Raw genomic sequence first — 26,310 nt, 5'->3', positions numbered from 1 at the left:
GCACACTGAATGCACACATGTAGAATGCTTGGTTTCCTATCCTCTGTATAGTTTTCCTGGATAGAATGGGAAGAAAATATACTTGTTACTTCTAACTTTCTAACTCCAAGGGATTTTTTTCTGAGCAAATTAATGCATTGGATAAAAAGATGGTTTATTTAAAACTAATATGTAAATCTGATTTGGGGGTGGGAGAGCAGTTTGCTTACCTAGATGAGGCCACAATGTCTTTGAAACATCAGACAATTTAGGTGTAGTATCTTTGATCCTGTTTAGCTGCTAAATTCCTAGATAGTGGAAATAAGTGGAGGTCACTAAGAATTTTAAAAGATGTCACCTTTATTCCTTATTATCACAGTATCTATTCTTAATTTTTTTTGTAGATTGACCACAAATATGATTTGGAAACTGCATCTGATGCAGAATTCTGTGGCCCTTATCAAAGCGGACAACAAGAAAAACAGTTTATTTTGTTTAATTGCACAAACTGCCGATTAACTAGTAGCTTCAGTTGAAGATGCAGATTGTCTGTACTTTGTATAATTGAATCTCTTTTTTGTATATGCTCTTCTTCTCTAAGGCTAAATGTCTCCTTTCAATGCTTTTGTTTTCAGGTTGGATTAATAGAATTAGGATTAATTATTATTAGAGTAATAGCCCCAGGAATTTTCTGGTAGATGCTGTGATTCTTTGTAGCTTCCCATCCAGGAAATACACTTTTGGCATCTTTATGGTGACTTTATTTTTCTTTGAAGTATTTTTAGAGTTAGTTATGTGTTATTTGAATTAACTTGGAAATTACAGGAATTCCAAATTGTAGATAAATTTTTACCTTACCTTTAGTTAAAATTTACAGTTATTTTTTCTAGAATTTAAAAGCAGGCTATATTATTATTATTAGTAGTAGTAGTATTAGTATTAGTATTATCTTTTTCTGACTGTTTCACACAAGTCTTAATTCTTTTTGTTTTTACTGTACCATACTACTGTTGTTGCTGCTAAAAATGGTCAACGTAATATTCTTATCTCAGTTGTACAAAGTGAGTGAAAACTTCTGTGGTCAAAAATATGTGGCATTGTTCTTACCACAGGTTAAAAGATCCTTTTTGCCTTTTGTTTTCATTTTTTTTAGTTATTATAGTTTTGAGTTGAAAACTTGTATTTTTTTTAATATAAACCAGTTTTTCTAACATTAATAATGGTGGTAGTTGTTGATGTTGTTGTTCTTGGTTCAGTATCGAAAAAAACAAGTTACAAAACTTGCAAATAGAATTATATTCTTCTGTTGTGGCCAAAGAATAATTATCATTCCACGAATCTCTTTGAAAATATCATTGATGGCAAATCAATTGATGGATGCACTTCCTTTATGATGTTTTTCTAAGCAGATTGTGTTCTGTGCAATCTGGCATTATTCATCCAGCATCAGATGAAATAGAGGCTGGTGCTATAAAGGCAAAATCTGAAGATGCTGTCCCTTTTTCTTGGATTGATCTTGCTTAGCACAACTGGTCCTATTGTCTTGAATATGATGCAAAGGGAAATCAGACCCAATGGACACGGTCCACTTTGATTCAATCCCAGCTGTAATCCTTTGTGATAACAAGCAATATCAACGTTACTGTTTTCTTTCATTATATTTATTGCTGAACTTTGATCATTCTGTCCTCTTTTTCAGGTCGTCCCATTCCACCTACGTCCTCGTCTAGCCTTCTCCCATCTGGTCAACTGCCCAGCTCCCATAATCCACCACCAGTTAGCTGCCAGATGCCCTTGCTAGACAGCAATACTTCCCATCAAATTATGGACACCAACCCTGATGAGGAGTTCTGCCCAAATTCATACCTACTAAGAGCATGCACAGGGCCACAGCAAACTTCCACCAGTGGTAAGGAAATACTATTTGATTATAAATATTATGCTTGTATAAGCAAATTCTAATTGTTGCAAGAACAGTTGTTCAAAATAGAGACATGAGGGGAAATGAACATATATTTATCTGTGAATTTGTTGTGGCTTGAGAATTTTATTAAAGTCTGATACATTAATAAATGGATATTTTTGCTGTCAAATTTCATTTTAGAGTTTCTTCTGAATTAATAGTTATCTTCATAAAACTGAAACCATGAATGCATTTTATCACTTGATGAAAATTGCCTTGTATTTTTGGAGAAATATATACTAAAGGTATTGCACTGCTTTGCATTTTTATAGAATAGTACCTTGCCTTTTAAAATGCAAAATATTATGCTGGCCCTGTTGTAATATGTTTTATATTTTCATATTTGTTGTGTTTCTTTCAATTTTCCTATCAGAATTGCAAGTAATCCTAACTTTTAACCTTTTATGAAGTATTGATATCTCTCAAATTGACCACCAATTTATAAAATATTTAGGCTGCATTTTTAAAATGAGGAAATAGATTCTATTGTTAGTACCTCTATTTTTGGGGAAATCCTTTTACCCCAATCAGGTATTCAAAAAGCACCGTGGACTTAGTAGATAAAGTAGAATGAGGGAGGGATAGATCAGATATAGAGTGCCCTGACAATTTGATTGTAGTGCATTGTGGTTTTTCCATTTCTATATTTTACAAATAGTTGAGAAGTTGCATTAGGTATTTGAGAGTTCTGTTAGTATTATTGATTTTATTTCTTTGATGCAGTTTTCTGAGCTATGCATAAATCATTTGAACAATTTTAAAAGGAAGAAGTAACACATTTTAAATGAATATTAAAAAACAACAAGAAGCAGGATATAAATCAGGACCACTAATAAATAAATAAATAAATAAATACATAAACAAGGAGTAGAACAATGAAGTTTCAAGAACAATTTTTAAATGTGTATGATGATAATAATAAAATAAAGGGGGAGAGCATCCAGGGGAAGGTTTTGTTGTTGTTATTTCCTGCCTTGCCTCTTCTGATTCAATTTTCTTGTTATAGTATTCTTTTATGTTCCATAGTATGCTTGTTATTGTATGCTATTCTTATGTCACCATAATTAATGAACATAAGATCTGTAATTGGGAAGCACACTGCTGTTTTGCATGAACACATCTTGCAAGAAACTGCATGGCCAGCAATTTATGCCCTCTAAAAAGCTGGGAAAAAATTATATAGAACCAGAAATCTGCATTTGGCAGAAGAAAACAAAACAAGATTTCAGAAAACTCTGGTGATTTTTCCCCCTTTTAACATGTCCTCATATATCACAATGATAAATCTTAAGTTGCAATTCCAAGCACATGCATGGAAGTCTAAAGTTATAGTAATGGTGCTTGCTTCTAGATAAATCATTCTAGAATTGAGGCTTTCATGAAGTCAGAAAGAAAGAAAGAAAGAAAGAAAGAAAGAAAGAAAGAAAGAAAGAAAGAAAGAAAGAAAGAAAGAAAGAAAGAAAGAAAGAAAGAAAGAGAAGCACTGTTAGATCAGACCGGACAGCTATCTAGGTCAGCAATTTCTTTCTTAAAACAATCAAGTAAAGGCATCTGAGAAGCAAGCATGACATGATGGCAGTAGCAATCTTTTTTCCACCCCAGTTACTGAAGCTCCAAAGTCTCGTCTGTTCAGAGCTTGATATACTGCCCATTGACAAACTTGTCCATTATAAATATAGCCCCCCTTATATAACTACTTTTTTGTGCCAGTATATGACACTAATTACTTAAGAAATGCTCCCTTAAAGCTGTCCTGTGTCACTTTGCAATCAGTTTACTGGGTCATGTTTAACATTGTGAAAATCAGAGAAAGAAAAAAAAACAACTTTCCAGCCAATTTAGCTACACCACCTGCCCATGGGATTTTGAACCAAAACACGAATGAGATTGGCTCTTTCAAGGTGGAAGTTTCCAGAATTCTCTCTGCTTTTGGGTCTTCTAGAATGAATGAGACACTTTCAACTTGCTGTTTTTTCTCGTTGTGATCAAAGTAGTGTCCTGCTGCAGGTTCCACCCTTTATATGTGATGTGGACAGGGCTTTGGGCACAATTCTGCTTGTGTCCCACCCCCCTTTGCCGCCCTCCACCAGTACTGCTGAATAGTGTATTTCTTGGGATTTGCTTGCTCCTTGCTGGTCCTTTGGAAAAGATGAAATGTCCGGGAGTATGATCCTCATCCTTGCTGGACTGAGTTCAGCAATAATCAAGACATTCAGTTGGTTTCATAATGGAACTGTGCAAACACTTTGCATTCAATCTCTTAAAGATATTAAGTTAAACATTGCTGCTTAGTAGATGCAATCATTTTGTTTTTGAACTCTTTATTAATAACTGTTAATTACTGTACAAATCTCTCAGTTGCCACACATACTGGAATGGGAAGAGGCTTTCTGTTCATTAAATGACTGCCATGATAGATGTTGCCTCCTACCAAAGTTTTTACTTTCATCTCCAGGATATTCATTCTCAACCACAGGATATCTTGGCCTTTCTAAAGAACCCATTTATATCTTTATTTACATGGGAAATCTAGATTAAATATTAGCTAGTAAAAAATGCCGATACAGAATCATACTGGATGTGTTGGGTGTAAATTTCTCACCCAAATGAAAAAACCACTTGTCTGATTCTTAAACTTTAACCAAAACAGGATGTATCTGAGCAGCCACCTTCTTACTCCAAATGGACCATCATAAGGATGCATAATATTGTCTGGCTCATATGTTGAACAGTCCATCATATGAGTATATTATTCTGAAAGGGCAGACTTTAGATAGATGATAGATAGATAATAGATGATAGATAGAGGGAGAGGGAGAGAAGATAGAGATTATAGAGACAGAGATAAAGATAAACAAACGTGTGTACTCATTCATTCATTTATTCATGTATGCATGCTTTCGTTCATTCATATGATAAAATATGGAACAATAAATGTGAAAAAATATACAATATATCTCTGAATTGCCATTTGTTACTTCAGATTTTCAAAATCTTTTTTACTTTATGAAGCAACATGGAATCAACTTTTGTTCTGTTCCTAAATATTTTACTCCACCAATTAAAGTGATCATATGAATTATGATGCCACAGTGTGTATATCTGAACTACCCAACGTGCATGTGTATTTCCAGCACATCCTGTCCTTTGATTTTATTGGAAATTCTAGTCCTTTTTGTATATAGTATGTTAGATGTGTGTCATGTATGTGTTCACTTTGAAAGCGGGCAATTAAATTTCATTTTTGATGTGTGCCGTTGTGCCCACAATAAAAAAAATGACATTAAAGATTATCTTATCTCATCTCACCTCACCTTATCTTATGCTGTCCATCCTGATCTAGTTTTGGACATTAATAGAATTCTAAATGTTTTCTTCATGATAAAGGTTAGTGGTTAGTGTTGGGTTAATGTTTTTTGTTACTGGAATTCCTTCTTTTAAATTCTATCAATAAATGATTATAATTGTGCATATTGTATGCAAAATGTGTTCTGCAGGATAAAAACTCATGTTTTTCCAGTGCTTTAAATTATGACTATTCAAATAAGGGAAAAAATGTTGCTGGCAAAATACTCAAAATTGGGATCACTCTCTACATATAAGTATTGATGAAAAAATAATAGTTCTCAAATGCTTTTATAGAAAAATATACTGCAATAATTCTTCTTACATTACTAGAAATATGTGCCACTTATAAAACAGCTTGTTTCTTTATTTTAATTTTATTTTTTCTTAATAAACAATTTATTATAGCCTATCTATCTGCTGGTGTATGGCCAAATAAGGATTGATTGATTGTTTGTAGCCGATATTTATATAGTTTGAGGTACAATAAACAAGCTATATATTTTTATCTTGTTTATTGCCCCTTTTAAATATCACAGAATCCAAGCTTGTCGTTATCATTGATGCAGGAGTAGGAGAAGAGATGAAGTTCCTTATTAGATTTTGAAATTCAAAGGTGTTAAATGACATCTATCATGTTTATAGGTAGATTGTTCTGATCGTTGTTCTAATTTAACAGATGGAGTTGTTATATGTAGATTTAAAATAATTCTGTATTTGTGAACTATTATGTTGGTCACACTGTGTTTAATAAACTAGCACTTAAGGGAATGAGTGATCCTTCTAGATGAAATATATACTTATGTTTGTGTTAGCTAACAATTAAATACTAATTTCTAAATTGGCTTATATGAGTCTTTCCCAGGATAAGATGATAGTTATATTATTACATTGCTCTGCGCCCTTTCTGCTAACAGTTCTTCATATATGTGAAAAATTCATATGCTTAAAAAAAATTACTTAATCAAATCTTCCATCAGGTAAGCAATCTATTGTTGATATTATGAAGATCTTTAATCTACAATAAATCTTCATTAGAACTCATCAGAGCTTCCAGTTTGAGAGAAATTAGATTATAGCTCTTAAAATGACATTACATCATTGGGGTGACTGGCTTATCATTTGGTGAAGTGACATCAATCATAATTAACATAACCACATAGCAAATATATTCAACCTTTTTCCTTGCAATATACTGTAGCAACACTGTGATGGGTCAGACTGCAGTCTAAAATCAAATGGAAAAAATGAACTTTCTTTGAATGTGAAACGACGCTAATTGAATATTTTATTGAAAATATTGGGTAGATGTAGAAATTAGTATAAACTACGGAACATTTCTCATTCTCATTTTTCTTTTATTGATCAATATTCTGTTTAGGACAGTGTGTGTGTGTATGTGTCATGAAGAAATACAGGGTGTACAAATAGTATAATTTATTTTGTTAATGACATTTTTGGACAACATATGAATAAAGATTAATGCTCAGATTTAAAATTCCGTGTTTGCTTTAATATATCAGTATGTTTCATAAACCCAAAGTTTTGTTGAAGAAAATACCTCCTCAGTCAGGAAAGCAAATACTGTAATAATCCAGTAGGATTATAACACTACCATCCCACAGTATTGCCTATGAAATGTTGGCTAGATCTTAATACTTGCTGACAACCATGGAGAAAACTGATTAAAAACATTAGAATGGGCACAAAGTAGAAATATATGTACTGCATGCCACTGCAGTCTAATAGAGGTTTTAGAAGAATATTGAATAGTTATGGAGATGAATAATCAGGGAAGGAGATCATCCAAAGTGAGGAGGGCAAGTAGATCAAGGTGACAGACACAACCACAAATCAAAGCTCTGCCTCTTTATAAAAATGGGTGGGACTTCAGTCTGCTGTCATGCCCACCCTTTTGGACTTCTTGACCTCAGATTTACAGATGCTTCTGGAGCTGTATGGAAATCTTTAAGATTTGCTGTTAAATTAGCCACAGCTTTCCTAGCGAATGTTAATCATTCTCTGGAGCTTTAACAGGGTTTTTCTCTCCTTCTGTCTTCCCAGTGCATTTGCCTTTCCCATTTCTATTTCCTTCTCCTTTTTCTCAAAGAAGGGAGGATGTGTTCCAGTATTCTTGTATTTATGAGTTTTATAAAATCATAAAGCTGGAAGGGAGCATAAAGGTTATTGGTCCCCTGTTCAGGGAAGGGTACATTAGAGAATTTCTGACACAGGACCCTCCCAGCCTCTAAAGACTTCTGATGAAAGACCCAAAGGTGCTTTTTCAAAAGGCACCTGGACTTTCTTTGTTTTTGCTTGAAGATGTTTGCTTCTCATCCAAGAAGCTTCTTCAGTTCTCAGAAGCTCCTTGGATGAGAAGCGAAACATCTTCAAGCAAAAACAAAGAAAGTCCAGTTGCCTTTTGAAAAAGCACCTTTGGGACAAACATGACCTGGATTACTGAGATTGTCCATAAACTCTGATGAAACAATTCACCACAATCATGTGGCAGCCTGTCTCGTTGAATGATACCTAGTTTGAACCTACTCCTTATAATTTTAAACCATTGATTTCAATACTTGCCTTCTATGTGACAACCTGTGTGTATGTGTGTACTGTACACACATACACACACATACTTGCATTCTTCTATCATATCACCCTTCAGTAATTTCTGTCTATAAGCTAAACCTACCCAGACTTTTTAATCGTTTCTTACAGAGTGTGTTTTCCACCCCTTCACTTTCTTGATAGTCTTCCTATAAACATAATCCAACTTTTCACTATTGTTTTAGGACTGTAATGCTCAGTACTTTAAATAGGGATTGATAAGACAAAATATAGTGAACCAACTACTTTCAAAGTTCTGAATTTCTATGCTTCTATTAATGCATCCTAAGATACCATTTCCTTTCTTAACCACTTTGTTACTGTTCTGGTTCCTGTTTATCTTGTAGTTGTTCAGACAGCCAGATCCTTTCCACATTCTAAACCCAGCCTTGCCCATCCCATACTTGTTATTTACATTTTTTTTCTATCCACATACAGCATACTGTATTATCTTTCTCCTGTTAAATCCCATCCTCTTCATTTCAACCCACTTCTCAAATTGTTTAGATCTGTTTTTTAATAACCTCTCTTTGCTCTGAAATACCAGCTACGTATCATCTGCCCATCTAAGTGTCCCCTTAATTCCTTCATCAAAGTAATTGGTAAACTTATTGATCACTGAGTGCTCCAAGAAAGAACTGTGTACCACTTCTCCTTCCATTCTTAAGTGAAGCCATTAATGATCATTCTTTGGGTGCAGTCATTTAACAAATTGTGAGTGGTATCATATAACTCATAGTTTAGTATTTTATGAAAGAAATTATTATGATGCACTCTGTTGCAAATCTTGATGAAGCAACAGATACACTATGTGTACATTGTTGTCATTGTCAGCCATTCAATTGTGTTCAGCATTCAGCCACTGTAACTACTCTCTGTCTCATACTGCCTCCTTCAGATCCACCATAGGCATATTGGATCATCTTTAATAATGTCTAATCAACAGGTTCTAGAGCAGCCTCATCTCCTTTTTCTGCTAATCACTCCAGCATGATTGATATTTTGAGCGAATCATCTCGTACAACATGGTCAAAGTATGATAGCCTTTATTTGGCAATCGTGGCTTTGGGTGATATTTTTGGTGAGGTTCAGTCATTCTTTGTGATCTTTACAGCCCATAGAATGTGTAGTAGTCATCTCCAGCACCACACTTCAAAGGCACTTCCTGTCTGCTTTTTTCTAAGTCCAAGTTTTGCACCCATGAGTAGCAATTAGAAAAAAATTTGCATCGACTACAATATTCTACAATATTCACTGGTTTAATAAGCTAGTGGCTCTATCAAAAAGAAGATGAACTCTGTTGTGTCCAGAAATGTTGCAAACGGTCCCGAGCAACCAAAAAGCTGCCCGGGACCAGATTGGCTGGCACCGGACTTGTGCGCATGTGCAAGGCGTGAAAAAAGGTTCTTCCCTATTGGCTGGACTGTCTGGGTTTGGGAGACTATAAAAGGCCTGCGTGCCTGCTTGGTAGAAGTTAAGTTGAGTTGAGGAACGAATAAAGAAATACTTAATTACAACATGTGTCTTGCTTCAATGCCGCGAACTCCAAAACATAAAAAACTCCATTCAGGATAATTGGTTTGCAGCATTTCCATGCTGGTTTCTATTATTTACAGCTTCCAAGTGCTTATAAATATATTACTAGATCATCTATTTCAGGACCTTGCCCAGTTTGGGGTCAGGTCTGTAGTCTCTGAGGTACAACTTTTCCTCGTTTGAAGGATAGTCTTTGCCCTCCTCCTGGGACTTCACTAGTCCTCTCAGAGTTCTTAAACATTATCAGGAATGACTCTGTAGTCATCTATGAGCATTCTTTCACTAACCTGGATTGTGATAATTTAGGCCTGGAGACATTTAAATTAGCTTCTCTTTTCCTTCCCTTAAATCTGCTATTCCATTGTTTCCCCAATAGCATAATGATAACTGGCCAGATTCCATTTCCCTTCTGTGAGAGAAGAGAGAAAGAAATGAGAGAGAGAGAAAGAGAGAAAGAAACCATCCATTATTGTTTCATTACTTACTTTTCATAGTGGATCCACCCTGGGATCAAGTCCAGGATAGCAGAACTTTTTGATCTTCTTTCTGTATTGGAGAGAAGTTTGTGCTAGAGGCAGAATCATAAGTAAATATAAATAGGGAATCAATTAATTTTATAAACGGTATGCCTTAACTTTATAGACAATTTATTTTAATCAACAAATTATTCAATTTATAACTTTCTATACTTTTTTTGGCTCTGGCTCTATTCTTTTGCTTTTCTGAAATGGTTTAGGTTCTCCTGCTTGAGCAGATGGCTGGACTAGAAGACCTCCAAGGTCTCTTCCTATTCTATTCTATTCTATTCTATTCTATTCTATTCTATTCTATTCTATTCTATTCTATTCAGGCATGCATACATACCTTTATACATATGTCACACACATAAATACCCACATATACATTTATTGAACAAAAAAGTCTGGAGGTGACTCTCCAGGAGTATTTTCAAATGGAATTGTTGTTGACAAGATTGTGAAGCTGGACACTATGCAACATACTTGTGTGATGTGTGTACACACACATGCACACACATACAAATGCATGCTGTTTGGGGTCATCTTAAATTCAGAAACAGATTTTGCATAAGTACTGCAACTTGAAAATGGGAACATATTCTTTTCGCTTTGGGTACCTTTGAAGTTGTAGAAGATGGCCTTGAAGAAAATATGTGGCAACCATCAAAGCAGCCAATAGGAAAGTGTGAAAAATGTTTTTCATCTGGCCATTTGTCTTAGTCTCTTTGTTCCTCCTTTCTAGAATTTGGGGCACAGAATCATTTTTTTTCTAGTCCAGTGCCTTCTACTCAAGTAAATACTGAAATCTACAGATAAGGTTAAAAACAATATATAACAATTTAAATATAAATTAAAATAAATTAGCAATGGAGTGCTGGATAAAATGTGTCAGTCTTTATAGATTTTTAAATGCTGACCAACTGAGGACCAAAGAACACAGGACATAATACAAGCCTGTCATCCGCTCAGGAGAAGAGCATGTTCCCTGTACATGATTTAATGGCAGAACAGCCATTATCAGAACAGCCTATCCTGCTGATTGTAATGCTTGAACAGGGAGAGTTGGTCTATCATGCAGCCAGGATATAACTTTTGAAGCATTCAGCAATTTAACACCAACATCTTAAATTGTACTAGTAAGCAATTGACAACCAAAACTTTTGATACAGGTTTCAAATTATCCGAGTACTTTTGTAGTAGGTTGTTGTTAAGCAGCGTAGGAGTCAAGCCCAATACCAGAGACAACACAGCAAAGTACAATTAAGTTCAATCCTTTATTTGCTTATCAAATTAATGCTATAATCTTCTAACCAACAAGATAGCCCAAGGGATTCTAGGGTGAGGCTACCCTGAACCTCTTCCTCTGATCTCCATCCACCTTGGGACTGCGCAGCTTCTTAATCTGGGCTTTTCTCCAGAAAACTCTCTGTGTTGCCGAAACTCTGTGCTTCTCTAGATGCACATTCCATCACAATAGGGGACAAGATTGAATTCTGTTGGACTCCATGTAGCCTAGATTTCAAGGAAAGACTGGCACCCTTTCAAAACAGTTGACCCAATTTCTACTTATGCCAAAAAGATTTCATGCTCAGTGGTTGTAGAGGAACACCAAATATCATGCTGTCTGTGAAATACACATAGGAATGTTACAGTTGATAGAAGCCTGCTCTAGAAATTGCTGCATTTCTGCTGTCAGGCTAAATTCAGTACTTGATCATGATTTAAGAAGGAACCCTTTTAAACAGTCTCCTACCACATGGATTAATTAAGGATTAGGTCATCAAGTGTGTGTGTGGACAAGAAAAGAAATCCCGTGTCTTAAAAAATCTAGAAACAAATAGTAGCATAGTATAAGAGGTGTCTGAGAGCATTGAAAAGCAGATAGTTCTTTGTAAAATATTTGAAGTGTAGAAGATCAGTGCATTCTTCCATTGTCTTTTGCCACCCAGAGTCCATGCCCCTTGATACCTGTTATACTATGCTAGATTCTGTTTCTAGACATTTTTTAAAAAAAATATGGGATTCCTTTTTTCTAACTCTCACCCCATTTTTTTTTTTCTTTTGAGAGTATCCTATAATAAGCACTGAAGAATGTTGTATGGACAATTGTTCTGCTTCAGCCAGAATTCAGGTCTCAGAGTGGTGAATCAGGTAACTCAGAGTGGTGAATCAGGTAACCATTAATATGTATCTCCACAAATCTGTGCATCTCTCAGAAACAGGTCAAGGAAGAATTTAGAAAAGTACAGATCTAGAGATACAACATTAAAGATGAATTGTAGAATGGTATGTTTTTTTCCTCCCATGACAAACTGAATATCCTCTTGTACCGACATCATATAGCAATTTTGTCATCTATGGGAAAATGGAATAGGAGAAGGTAAAAGAGAGCATAATATGATTTCAGTCACTTATCTTCCTGGGCAGGCTGTGCTTCATAAATAAGACTCTTATTTGAAGTCACAAGGTCCTGTTGGCATTTATCGTTTCATTTAACTTTTTTAATGTTTAAAATGGGAAGTGCTTAATGGCTCTTTCCATGTTCAGATTGCATCTTGAATTATACAGAATTGTGAAGAAGCCAAGAGACATCAAATTTTCCACATGGATTTTTTCAGGATGAGTTCTGGAATTGAGGACAGTCCTCATAAAATATAATTGTTGTTGTTATATTGTATTATCTTAATAATATGGAAACAATTGTGTTGAATGTGGAGCCAGAATTGCAATTTGAAAAAGTCCCTGACACTGTTTTTATATTTAAATGCAGAATGACTTGCCACAGATATGCCTGCTTTGGAAACCACCTCATTAGACACATGAATCTCTCAAAATAAGAATACTTCTGAAAACTGTTTGAATACTATAATTATTTCAGCAGGCATATGCTAGATTTCTAATAGATGCTTGTTATTGAGTATATATCTTGCCAATGGTATCTTGTCTATTTTCATTCAATGTGATAGCACTCAGCTTTCTGGGATCAGAATACATAAGGGCAAACAGATTGTCTGAGCTTCTGGGATCTTGAAATCATCATCATCAAATTGATTGAGGTGACCAAGTATGCCAGGATCAAATATTTTCTTTTATAAAACCNTAGCTTGACTCCCTCTTCTTTGTGGCAGCCCCTGAGATATTGGAACACTGCTATCATGTCCCCCCTCGTCCTTCTCTTCATTAAACTAGACATATCCAATTCCAGCAACCGTTCCTTATATGTTTTAGCCTCCAGTCCCCTAATCATCTTTGTTGCTCTTCTCTGTACTCTTTCTAGAGTCTCAACATCTTTTTTACATTGTGGTGACCGAAGCTGGATGCAGTATTCCAAGTGTGGCCTTACCAAGGCATTGTAAAGTGGTATTAATACTTCACGTGATCTTGATTCTATCCCTCTGTTAATGCAGCCCAGCACTGTGTTGGCCTTTTTGGCAGCTGCAGCACACTGCTGACTCATATTTAAGTGATTGTCCACAAGGACTCCGAGGTCCCTCTCACAGTTACTACTATTGAGCAAGGTACCCCCTATACTATACCTGTACATTTCGTTTTTCTTGCCTAAATGTAGAACATTACTTTTTTCACCATTGAATTTCATTTTGTTAGATAGCGCCCAGTGTTCAAGTCTGTCCAGATCCTCCTGTATCCCAACACTCCTGTCTTCTGGAGTATTGGCTATTCCTGCCAGCTTGGTGTCGTCTGCAAATTTGATGAGTTCCCCATCTATTCCCTTGTCCAAATCGTTGATGAAGATGTTGAAGAGCACTGGGCCCAGAACAGAGCCCTGGGGCACCCCACTACACACTTCCCTCCATGTAGATGTGGTTCCATTGAGGACCACATGCTGAGTACGGCCGGTCAGCCAGCAACAGATCCATCTGGTGGTGATGCTGTCTAACCCACATTTTTCTATCTTATTAAGCAGTAGGTTGTGATCTACTTTGTCAAATGCCTTACTGAAGTCCAAGTAAATTATATCCACAGCATTCCTCTGGTCCACTAATTTTGTCACTTGGTCAAAGAATGCAATAAGATTTGTCTGGCATGATCTGTTTTTGAAAAACCCGTGTTGGCTTTTAGTAATGACTTTGTTTGCCTGTAGGTGTTTGCTGATTTGTTGTTTGATTATCTTTTCCAGAATCTTCCCAGGTATTGAGGTCAGGCCAATAGGCCTGTAATTTCCTGGATCCATTTTTTTTCTTTTTGAAGATGGGAACTACATCAGCTCTTTTCCAGTCCTCTGGTAGTTCCCCAGTGCTCCAGGATCTTTGAAAAATATAATTCAGTGTTGCTGAGATCACATCGGCCAGTTCCTTGAGAACCTTGGGGTGTAATCCATCTGGTCCTGGTGATTTGAACTCGTCTAGGATGGACAGGTGCTCACTTACCATTTTCTTGCCTATCTTAATTTGTGTTTCTATTCTGTTTTTTATGGCACTATTTTTGATAGGTTGGTCTGTTTTTTCCCTTTGTGTAAAGACAGATGCGAAAAATGAGTTAAATGGTTCTGCTTTCTCCCTGTTGCTTGTCACCTTCTTGCCACTTTCATCCACTAATGGACCAATCGTTTCCTTCACTTTTTTCTTGTTTTTTACATGTTGAAAGAAGCTTTTTTTGTTATTTTTGACTTTGGTCACAAGCCTTGGTTCATTATGAGCCTTGGCTTTCCTCACTTCATCTTTGCAGGCTCGGGCTATTTGTTGATATTCTGACTTAGTTATGTGTCCCTCTTTCCACTTTCTATACTTGTCCTTTTTACCTTTCAATTTATCAGAGTTCTTTATGCAGCCATGCTGGTTTCTTTTGAGAGCTGTTATTTTTCCTCTTTGTTGGTATTGTGCTAGACTGGGCTTTTATTATCTCACTTTTCAAAATTTGTTGTTTTCCCCTTGAGGATTCTCATCCATGGAATCCTTCCCAAACCCTCTCTAAGTTTATTGAAATTAGCTCTCTTGAAATCCAAGACTCTAGTTTGACTGTGTTCTATTGCTTGTGCTTCCATAATGTTGAACTCCAATATTGCATGATCACTTCCTCCCAAGGTTCCTATGGCTTCAACACCTTCTATCATTTCATCTCTGTTAGTGAGAATTAGATCCAAAATGGCTAATCCCCTAGTTCCCTTCTCTACTTTTTGGGAGATAAAGTTGTCTGCTAGGTTTGTCAGGAATCTGTTTGATCTTCCACTTGGTGCAGATATGCTTCCATTCATTGAAAATTATGGTGGTGACTTTGTCTGGCTGTTGCATATAAAATTACAGCAGTGTCAGAAAGTTCAAGTTAACAAATAAATACAAACAAATGTAATATACAGATTTGTTCCTAAGTATTTCTGTAATTCTAATCCAAGCAGACCATCATGCAGGGGCTCAGGGGTATATAAGTTTGTTCATTAACTGAAGGTCTAGGGTAACATCCATATGTAAACTACATTGTGAACTTTATGAGCAACAGGATGCTCAAAATTGTTCTGCAGCGCAAGTGAAAAAGCGATATGTAAGACATGGCAAAGTCCTAGATAAAGTTGGATTTAAACAAGAAAAGTAGAATAAATAACAAATCTCACCTCTAATATTTTCTTCTACTTACATTATTTTTTCCAAGACTTGCTTTCTTTCTCTTCTGAAACTTTACTAGTGGAAAATTCTTAGAAAAACATATTTCACTTTTTAAATAGCTCAGAAATGTCCTATTGTAAACAAACTAATTATAGCATGCTTTTTATCTACTGCCTCTGTTTTATTTTGAAAGAATATCAGTATTTTTCTTTGAAAACCATAGCTCAACTCCCAGTTCTGGAAAAAGAATCACAGAAGTAAATGCAATTGTCATATGCTGTTAAAATTAATCAATTGTTCTGTTTTAGTTCTTAAAATGGTTGGAGCTGAATATAGTGCTATGAAAGCACTATTGGATTGACAGTGATTTTTGCTGTATAAAATTGATTTACACATCAGCAGTGAGTTTCTCCTGGGATTCTGGTTTAGCAGTTATCTTTCAATTTTATTTATACTTACCACACAAATAACAGCATTTTTACTTTAGCAAAGTTTAAGTCAGTTAAATTTTGTGCTTTGTGAAAGTTTTGACTATAACAAACCTACTTTAAGTGTAATTATGTGTAAAGATGAACAATCAACACACAAACACTGTATAACTATTTTTATCCACAAAATAATTTTTAAAAATCTAACTGTAGTATGTGCTTAAATATACAACATAAATGTTGCAGGGTTATATTTACAATGGCTGCAAGTTTCTGAAGTGTTTGTACTCTAACTGTGAAGTTGATTGTAGACTCACATACTTTGAAAGAAACTTAATTGCACATAATTGTTTATGAACTGTTCGTTTATGCAGTTGCCAAACTAAATTTGGAATGGATTAAGCCATAGTGCAATGGAATAGTGACCGTTGAAAATGCATTTGAGCTACAGCAATAATGAAAACACCGGTTGCCGTTTTTTAAAAGATAGGATTGTGAAGTTTCAATTCAATATTCTGTTTATTGTATAAGCTTAAGAGTAAAAAAAACAAACTTTTTGTCCTAATTTTCTTTACTATCCTGTTTACATACTTTATCAAAAAGTTCTGAAACATATAGAGACAGGAAAATATATGTAAATATACTGTATATATTTTCTTTCTTTTCAGGAATGTCTAACTTCTGTTCTTATATTTAATTTATGATATTAATTAGACTGATAAGTCTAAGCAATATTGTAAGATAGTTTTGCTTCTGAGATAATGGCCAATCTAACATCACAATATTTACATTGTATTTGAATATGTATCCCTGTAATCATAAACCACCTCTTTAGTCCTTAGTTGCTTCTAGCACTTACACCAATTTAGAGCAGAGTATCACTGAATTTAGTGCATTTTTTAAAAATAAATTGATTCCCTTTATTATTAATTTCTACTCTGGTCTTTAGAAGTTGAAAAGCATTGCCATAAGGTATATTCCACCACCACCAGCCCCGAAAAAGAGACATCCAATGTATTTAATTCCTTGAAATAATCCCCATGTCTTCATCAGATACTCTTTGCTTAGACGTTTCTCTTAGAGTTCAAAGCCCTTTAGACCTTGTGAGTGATCTGAAGGGATTTAGTCTTGTTATTGCCTTAAGCATCTTTATTTTAACACTGGAATGGAATATTATCCTTCTCGATTTTGATTTCCATAATCTGATACTTTCATTCATTTATCGCAGCACGGAGGAAACTCTGTAGTATATGTATTAGCACACCAAAGCATGTGAGAAATGTCTTCAGGATTATGGGAGAAGCTACTTTACTGTGATAAAAAAAATGTCTTCAAAGATACTGTTGAACTAATTCTTTGCTTTAGTATAACAGAACATAGCACAACCTGAGGCAGCCTAAAGTTTTGGTTTTGTCCCTTAAAGCCCCTCTGAAAAGCAGTAAAAATTGTATTATTTAAACTGGCATGCTGGCCCATATGCAATTCTATTTCAGGATGACAAACATTAAGGAAACCATAGTAAAGGAATAACTAGTGAGGACATGGGGAGAAAAAGAAAGAAAAGAAAGGCACATGTGGCTGAAATTATTTTCCAGCAATACCATCTTTTATATCTCTCCATATTTTTCTCCCTTGTAAACTATCCTGCTTCCACTAACTTCATACAAACTTCATACAGACCCTTTGTTTCTTTAAATCTCTCACCTTTGCGTATCTAATTGAGTCCATCTAATCATGACTTTCTAAGTCTTCCCCTTCTTCTGAACTCATTCATTCTTCCTTCATACATTTGTTTTTCACGTGATCTTCATTCATTCTAATTTTCCTTTTATACACTGTGTTATTTCAAAGCAGATTTCAATGCAGTGATATTTATGTAATATGATTAAAACTGTAAACATGTACAAAGTCTAAAGTATTGAGAATAAAAGGAGAAAAATAAAAATTCTATCATATTAATTGCAATTTGGGGAATCAGTCTGACGAACATAAAATGAATCTCAAATTAAGTATAACATAAAAAAGGACCACTGCAATTTACATCAAGATTTATATAATGATAATTTCACTTCACATACTTCTTCAAACTGGCCACTTTTATATTCAATCCACATTTATTTGGCACTTGTTTCTTCTTATACTATTTTTTTTCTATTTGTTATACCAAGGGTCCCCAACCCCTGATCCGAAGACCAGTACTGGGCCATGGCATGCCAGCAACTGGGCTGCACAAACAAGCAAAGTCCCATCTGCGGGATGCAGGCAGCACACAAAACCACACACCCTCCGGTCCGTGGAAAAGCCTCTCTCCACGGAACTGGTCCCTGGTGCCCAAAAGGTTGGGGACATCTGTGTTATACTATAGACTTTTATTAAATACCCCATTCCCACTGCATTCAGCTTTTAAATTTTTTCTGATATAGCCAACTCTAATGTTCATATATACATTTTTCTTCTTTTGAGTTATTCCTCATAATAGATCACATACCCGCAATTACCTTTCTACCACCATTTGCATATCCTAAAATATCTTAATCCATTCCCTTATCTTTAGTAAACATTCATCTAGTTTAGTAAACATTATTCTAGTTTTTTAATCTGATGTGTGTGTTACAATTGTTCACTTCACTTTCTCCATCAAACTCAACTGGACATCTGCAGACACTTCCTGCTTTTCTGAAAATGACAAAAACAAACCTATACCATTGCAATACAAAGTCTGTCCCTTTCATTCAGTGCACATATAAAAGGGGTGGGACTTAAGTTATGCTAGCATGATAGCACTTTCATTATTGTGTTCCTCTTTGATCCTTTCATGGAATCTACTCTGTTCATACTCTTCTTTGCATCATAGAATATTGGCTGCAATCATTTGGATTTTCAGTGATCTCATCTGCATACAAAAGTATACTGACATCCCTGTCCCCAAGCAATACACGTCTAGAGTCATGCAAACATCGCTGATAGATTTATGCACATATACATTAAAGCACAAAGGGAACATAGCTCTGTCTTAGTATCTGTTCAATAATGAACCATTCATTAAGCAATCCATTGATTTTTATGGATGCTTCATTTTAATTATATATTATTCTTACTGTATTCAACAACCAACCTTCAAGTTCATATTTGCACAAAACATTCCATAATTGAAGCCTATGTACTTTATCACACACTTTTTAACAATCATACCACTTAAAATATTTTTATATTCATACATTTGTCAATGACCTATACAAAATAATCTGGTCTATATGTCTGCTGCTTGCCATAAAGCATTGCATTTCTCTGTCTTTGATCAGAATTCTGTCAAATATCTTCCCGCGATCATTTAAGTTAAGCCCCCTGTAGTTTTTGCATTCACTCAAACTACCTTTCTTTTCTATAGGGAACTAATAAAGCATTCTTTCAATCATAAAACCCAGAAAATTTTTTTCATACACACACACATTAAATAAATCAACAGGTACCTGTAAATAAATCACATCCCTATTTTAACTTTTAACTATATCTGGACCTGTACCCTTACAGTTTTCAAGACGTTTATAATGTTTGTGACACGTGTTTCATTTCACCCACACCCACCCTGGACAATATCATTTTCAGTTTCCCGCTTCATATAATTCCTATAAAACTAACCTTTTATCATTCCTTCACTTCAGTTTAATTCCCAATAATTTCACTTATTCTTTTTAATTTTATTCATTCTGTTGGAGGCTCTTTATTTCGTTCTCTTCACTCACTTCCTAATTTTGTAGTTCCTTCAAAACTACTTTGCATTTTCTTCATCTTAACCATTTCTTGTATCTTTGATATTTTTGCAACTATATTTTTCTTTCTAAAGATATTGTACAATATCTTTTTGTTGTCCTTTCATAACAGTCGTTTTCTTAGGTACATTTTGTCAGAGCATTGGCAATGTGATCTGGTAGGGGATCTAACAATATCCCCCCTGTTATGGTCAGATCACAACCTTATACTGGCTCCCTCTGCAGGGAGGCTGGACCCATTTGGGTATTCGGCCCTGATGATTGATGGATCTGAATGGGTTCCAAGGGAAACTGGGGGCTTTGCTACATGGCCCTGCTGAAACCTTGGTAACATCCTGGAATAAAAAGACAGCCAGGGCTTCAGACATGACCATGGGTCCATGACTATGCAGCTTTTCTTGACCTGTCACTTGCTCTGTCTATCCATGGTTGACAGAGAAGTTGTGAGTTTTGAAAAAGGTTAAGAGATACCTAAAACACTCCTGGAGGAAAATGAAGGATGACTTCTAAGTGACTTAGAGCTGCTACTAGGACATACTTTGTGGTGGTAAGAGTGGCGAAACAAATCTAACTCTGCCAGTAGGCTTGGGGCTCCAATGGGAAAGGTGATTAATGAATTAAGAAAAGATCCTATCTCCACATTGTGCATATCCTGCTCCCTAATTTAGTTTTTTATTATAATTCTATTTCTATTGTTTTTAGAAATATTTACTTTCTGTCAAGTGCCAGAAAAACAGGACATTCAGGCAGTTCAAATGAGTATAACTATTTATTGCAAGCTTAAGCTCTCTACAAGAATCTGAACTACTAATGGTCAAGGGAAATTAGCGGGAGTTAAGAATAGAAAGGAATTCAAGGTTGGCTGGATTGAGAACATTAGTGGGCACACAGGGACTCCTCCCTCAGGCTCAGCCTGGTAATCTACAATTTCATGGTTTTATTGCTTTTATTGCTTTTAATGTTGTAAGCTGCCCAGAGTTGTTTGAAGTGATAAGGTGGCAATTAAATTATTAAATTAAATTAATAAATATTTTTCTCATCCATCTTTTTTCATTTTATCATTCCACTAAGCCTCGTCTCCATATGTTCTTCTAGTATCATTCCATCCACTTCTGTAGCAATCTATAAGATAATTCTTTTCACCCTTTGCCTCCATGCCCATTCTTTTCTTACTATCTACTTTTGACACTATGAAATTAATAGTCTGTCCCATATTCAGAGCCTTTCATTATCCTTATATCCTTTACTAATTCAATTTTGAATTATATTCAAATCATGTTTTTAAATTAATAATAATTTATTTACCTGGTTATGATGGATGGATGGATGGATTTCTTAATCCCCAAATTCAAAAGAGATCTATTTTTAAACAAATATCAATCACTTTTTGCACAGTTTTGTACAGTTTCTCATTTTGATTCCACTATCCATTCATCTCACCTAACAAAATATTTTTATTGTTTTTTCTACATCACCATGGTGGTGCAGTGGTTAGAAAAAAGTATGGCAAGCTAACTCTACTCACTGCCAGGAGTTCAATCCTGATGGGGCTCAAGGTTGACTCAGCCTTCCATCCTTCTGAGGTTGGTAAAATGAGGATCCATTGGGGGGCAAAATGCTGACTCTTTAAACAACTAAGAGAGGGCAGTAAAGCACTATGAAGTAGTATATAAGTCTAAGTGCTATTGCTATTGCTTTTCCCCAAACTCATCTCTGCCTTTTTCACTATAGCATTCATTAAAATGTAACATGCAGTCCTACTTTAGGATTCCTACTTTAATGTGCATTTATAATAAATATATACTTTAAAATGTTTCATTCATAACAAAATTTACCTCTTCACTTTACTACCATTGTTAATAAAATCCACAAGATCAGAGTCTTCATTCAGATTTATTATATCTTCCTTTTTTTCTTATAGCAAGCCTAATTTGCTGTAGTGACACTTGAGACTACTATTATTGAGTGGAGGAACACAATTCATTGGGAAAATAACTTTGTCCCACCTTTTTATGCTACAGTTCAAAAGTACTATTAGGCTTTCACTTCATGCTTGCGAGTAAGATAAAAACTGTATACAGTGTATTAGCTTACCTGTCTTACTCATACATTACCCATGCAGCCATTACAGTATCAGATAATTTTGGCCAGTGTGGCACACACGTGACTACAGTCCAGCTCTACTTCAAGTATGTTCATGCTGTTCTATGCAAGGTAGTATCTTTAAAAACCAAGTTGCGAGTTAGTACACTGTTGCTATTATCTCCACAAGAGGTACACAATCATTATGCACAAACATATTCTTAAAGAAGAATGCAGCACACAATGACCCACCCACCTTCCCTCCCTCCCCTTCCCCTTCTCCCTTTCTTTCTTTCTTTCTTTCTTTCTTTCTTTCTTTCTTTCTTTCTTTCTTTCTTTCTTTCTTTCTTTCTTTCTTTCTTCCTTTCCTTCCTTCCTTCCTCCCTCCCTCCCTCCCTCCCTCTCCCTCCTTCCCTTCCTTCCTTCCTTCCTTGACTCAGGCAATTTACAATGTAGTTAAAATGTACAATAACATCTAACATTTTTTTAAAAAAACCAGTATAAATATTCAGAAGCAATATCAAAAAGGGTGTCGGTCTAGGTACCAACCCAATTTAATAACAGTATTAATTAAGATTCAGAGGCCCTAAGAAAAGTTCAGCTTTTCAGCCAGGTGTAAAAATTTCAGGGCTAGAGCTAATGGATCACATCTAAAAGAAAAGCATTATTCACATCTTAGCAAAGGTCATCCATCAGAACAATTTTGTTTCTTTCTTTTGTAAGAAATTAGTCCTTGTTCAATATCAAGCATTCAGTTTATTTTTTACACAGTGCAAAGTCATACAGTTTATATATTTTAGCTCAGAGCATAAACTTTATATTTTTTCGTCTTCCACTTCTGGATTAATAGATACCTGGTGGGTCTTCTGATACCATCAGGAGGCAGCTGAATTATGTGTACATAACACCTCTCTCTAAACTGGAAAAGCTGGTTCCCATCTTGCCAGCCTTGGGCATACATTCTCAGGCCTTACATTCTGTTCCTAAAATGATTAATATCTGCTTTTGCACTGGATCATTTTATGGATCACTCTTGTTCTATTAGGTTCTTGTCTGCTTACTGATCTAACAAAAGTTTCTCAAAGCTGTTTTGCTTCCTCTAATATCTCTATCCTAAATGATTATAATCAGTATCTTTGCTGGATATTGTCCCGTTCTTTGGCTTCTCTTCTACTATAAGTTATAACTAGAACTTTCTCACAGAGTATTTCTGTTAAGCAACCTCATTTTCCCCTCAGAACTCCTCTTTTCTGTGAAGATGTTGAAACATTCCTTATTCCTACACACTATTTACAACTATACTTTCAGTATAAGTAATAATAGAACATCCTTTCCTAATGCTTCCAATATCTGTCATGGCTATATTTATAAATTAGTAGCTGCTAAGAATAGTGCTCTTTCTCACCTTTTATATAAAGTACCATATGTAGAGATAATATGAATGTGAATGTGTTTGTAGTTCCTTCCACATTCTAAACAAAGGGGGAAATACCATGGTAACTTCTTTCTTGTTTAGAAACTGTTTATCATTATTTATGACATTTGAACAATTTGAATATGTTTGTATATTTGAATATTTTTGAATATTTGAATAATTTAAAGAAGAACCAAATTTTTGCAGGGAGAGGGAAATTCTTGTTCATTTATTTGGACCATACATATAATTTATGTTCATTGAAATTAGTAAGATGTATTCATGAATTCAGGAAAAACAATGTGATAAGTTCTTTGTTGTGAATGTTATAGATACAGAGCCTTCTGAAATGTAAAAAAAAGGGAAATAAAATGGGCTATAAAATTAAAATTTGAAAGGAAATCAGAAAGGATATAATTTAAATATCCCAGAAACTTCAATTTTGCATAGTCAAAGAATTTGGCCTACACAGTTTCACCTTCTTATATGCTTAATAGGTAAGTAACTTCACATGCTTAGCAAATTCATAGGGAGGGCTAGTAACACTCAAATATTTGGAAAGCTACTACAAAATAATTTACAGTTCAGTCTGAAGGGAAGCATTCTGTTTACTTCTAAACTTTTTTTCTGTAACAGACATTTTTCACAAGATGTCTGTGAGTCTGATATGGGTGAAATGGAAATCTTATAGCTTCTTTAAAAATATTCAGTGTGAATGAGGACAGCATAATTAGAAATACAAAAGAGATCTCATACAGCAAACTTACTTGAATAAGGAACTGAGTATTCATTCTTTTGAACACATACTTTTTATCATATGTACTATTTGTAATGCTAAAGGAAAGGAACAAATTGCTTGATATAAAACAGCAGAGAAGATTATTGCTTGCTCTCCATCAGTAATGTCACCAGGAAAAAAAAAGGAATAGTTTGCTGGTTTTCTTAGTTAATTTATTTTTAAGAATGGAATGGGATGCCTGGGTACCTTAATGGAACCAGAATTGCTTACTAAGTTGGGACAGCTAGACTTATCTTAAAAATGATCAGCCAGTGGCTATTTGAGTGTTGCTTTCAATAATTCTCAAATTAACAGAATAACAGAACAACAGAATAATAGAATAACAGAGTTGGAAGGTACCTTAGAGGTCTTCTAGTCTAGCTCCCTGCCCACGCAGGAGATACTATACCATGCAAGGCAAATGGTTGTCCGATCTCTTCTTAAAAACCTCCAATGATGGAGCAGCCTTAACTTCTGGAGGCAAAGCCGTTGCACTGATTAACAGTTATCGGGAAATTTCTTAATTTTCAGTTGGATCTCTGTTAAGCTTGTATTCATTGTATCCTTTTGTCTTGCTCTCAGGTGCTTTGGAGACTAAATTAACCCTCTTCTCTCTGTAACAGCCCCTCAAATATTGGAAGACTGCTACCATGTCATCTCTAGCTCTTCTCTTCATTAGACTAGATACTCCCAGTTTCCACAACCATTCATGTATGGTTTAGCCTGCAGTCCCCTAATTATCTTTGTTGCTCTTCTCTGCACTCTTTCTAGAGTCTCGTCATCTATTTTTTTGTGGTAACCAAAACTTGACACAATATTTCAAGTGTGGTCATTGATTACAGTTGATTACAAACTGAGTTTAGAACTATATATAGCACAGTAGTAGTTATAAATTCTCTTTGATTTCTTCATGGATTAATATTATCTACCATGTTATTCTGGAACAACTGCTAATTTAGGTGATTGAAATAACATTTTAGAAGGTATATGGGGTTTCTGCCTGATACTGTGGCATCTTCACTTTGGAGTCCTATCAAAATTAATCTTCTTCCCAATTTTATCCAGTATTTATATGAATCTATAGAAAACCTCACTATCATAATGAAGATTAGCTTCAGCTTTGTTTCTTCTGTTCAGAACTCAAGAAGTTTAGATAATGTGTAATCCATGTTTATTGTGACCAAACTGAAGTTCAGTTCAGATTAAACTCAGGTAGTGCTAGTAACTGTTGGGGCATTGAGTTTATTTTGTAGAACACTTTGTTTATTTGTTTAGTTCATACTTTAAAAGTACAATGGTTTAAATAATTGAGCCATCTTCATACATTTCAGTTGGTATTTTAGCTATGAATTAATTTTGGAAGTGAATAAATCTGCATGATTTGTTCTGTGGTGATCATTCATATGAACTACTGTAATATGTTGGATATGTCTTCTTTAGTAAGTGATTGGAAAATTCAGCTAATGTAAAATGTGGCAGCAGAGGTTTTAATGCAATTAAGCATATTATGCTAATTTTTTCTTCTCTTCATTGACTTTAAGATAGTTTCATTGTTTAGTTCATGATCATGCTCTTGACCTATAACATGGGTCTCTATATGGTTTGAGAGTTCAGTGCCTGCTGGAAAATTTCTTGGCACCAGTTCAAACGTTTTGAATTCTTTTAATGTGATACACATTTTATAGCTGTTGAATTAACCTTTTCTGAGACTTTAGTTTCCAATGCAGAAATAAGAACTCTCCTGAACAATAATAAGTGATGCTGGTAATAATAGTTCAGCAATATATGTCCCAACTGTTTATTTATATATTTATTATTTATAAATATATATATATTTAAAAGACAACAAAGTGATCACCAGGAAGTATAAAACAATACAGTTTTAATAAATAAAACCAAGCTTTCGATGGCCTAAAACTGCCATCATCGTCAGGGTATAATCAGGATGCTGGGAGAGCTTGCTTATAAATACAGTCATGTCTGCGCACGGCTCCTAGATCTCGTGACAGGTCCTGGCCGGCCAATCTTGGCCTCATCTGCAAACTGAGTTAATTCTTCCTTACCTCCTTTACCTACATGTGTGTTGCCGCCCTCCTCCCCCCTTTTTTGTGTCCGTATCTCAGGTGGGCATCCTCTGCTTTCCCAGGCTGGAACACGCCTCCCGTCCTTGGGCTGATTCACCCTTTCACGATCCTTGGGGGCCATTCCATCTCCACCCCTTTGATGTTTATCATGATTACCCCCACTTTCCCTTCGGTGAAGTCCAGTCCTAGGGATCCTGCATCCACTCACAACCTCCACTGTGTTCTTTCCTTCCATTTCACTGATA

The 26,310-nt window shown here is 35.2% G+C and overlaps 1 protein-coding gene across 1 annotated transcript in view; it reads left to right on the top strand.

Moving 5' to 3' along the window:
• Positions 1-1,678: 1,678 nt before the first annotated feature.
• TENM2 (teneurin transmembrane protein 2) overlaps positions 1,679-26,310 on the top strand; it is a gene marked incomplete at its 5' end in the record, with an annotated part of 346,728 nt that continues 322,096 nt past the window's right edge. Inside the window, one exon of the mRNA XM_015819334.1 lies at positions 1,679-1,888. Coding sequence (XP_015674820.1) covers positions 1,679-1,888 — 210 coding nt within the window. The remainder of the gene's footprint in view (positions 1,889-26,310) is intronic.

This window comes from Protobothrops mucrosquamatus, unplaced genomic scaffold (assembly GCF_001527695.2).
Source record: "Protobothrops mucrosquamatus isolate PMUCROS unplaced genomic scaffold, P.Mucros_1.0 scaffold898, whole genome shotgun sequence".
Taxonomy (NCBI): domain Eukaryota; kingdom Metazoa; phylum Chordata; class Lepidosauria; order Squamata; family Viperidae; genus Protobothrops; species Protobothrops mucrosquamatus.
The sequence above is the reverse complement of the archived record's forward strand: the minus strand, read 5'-3'. Positions and strand labels throughout refer to the sequence as shown.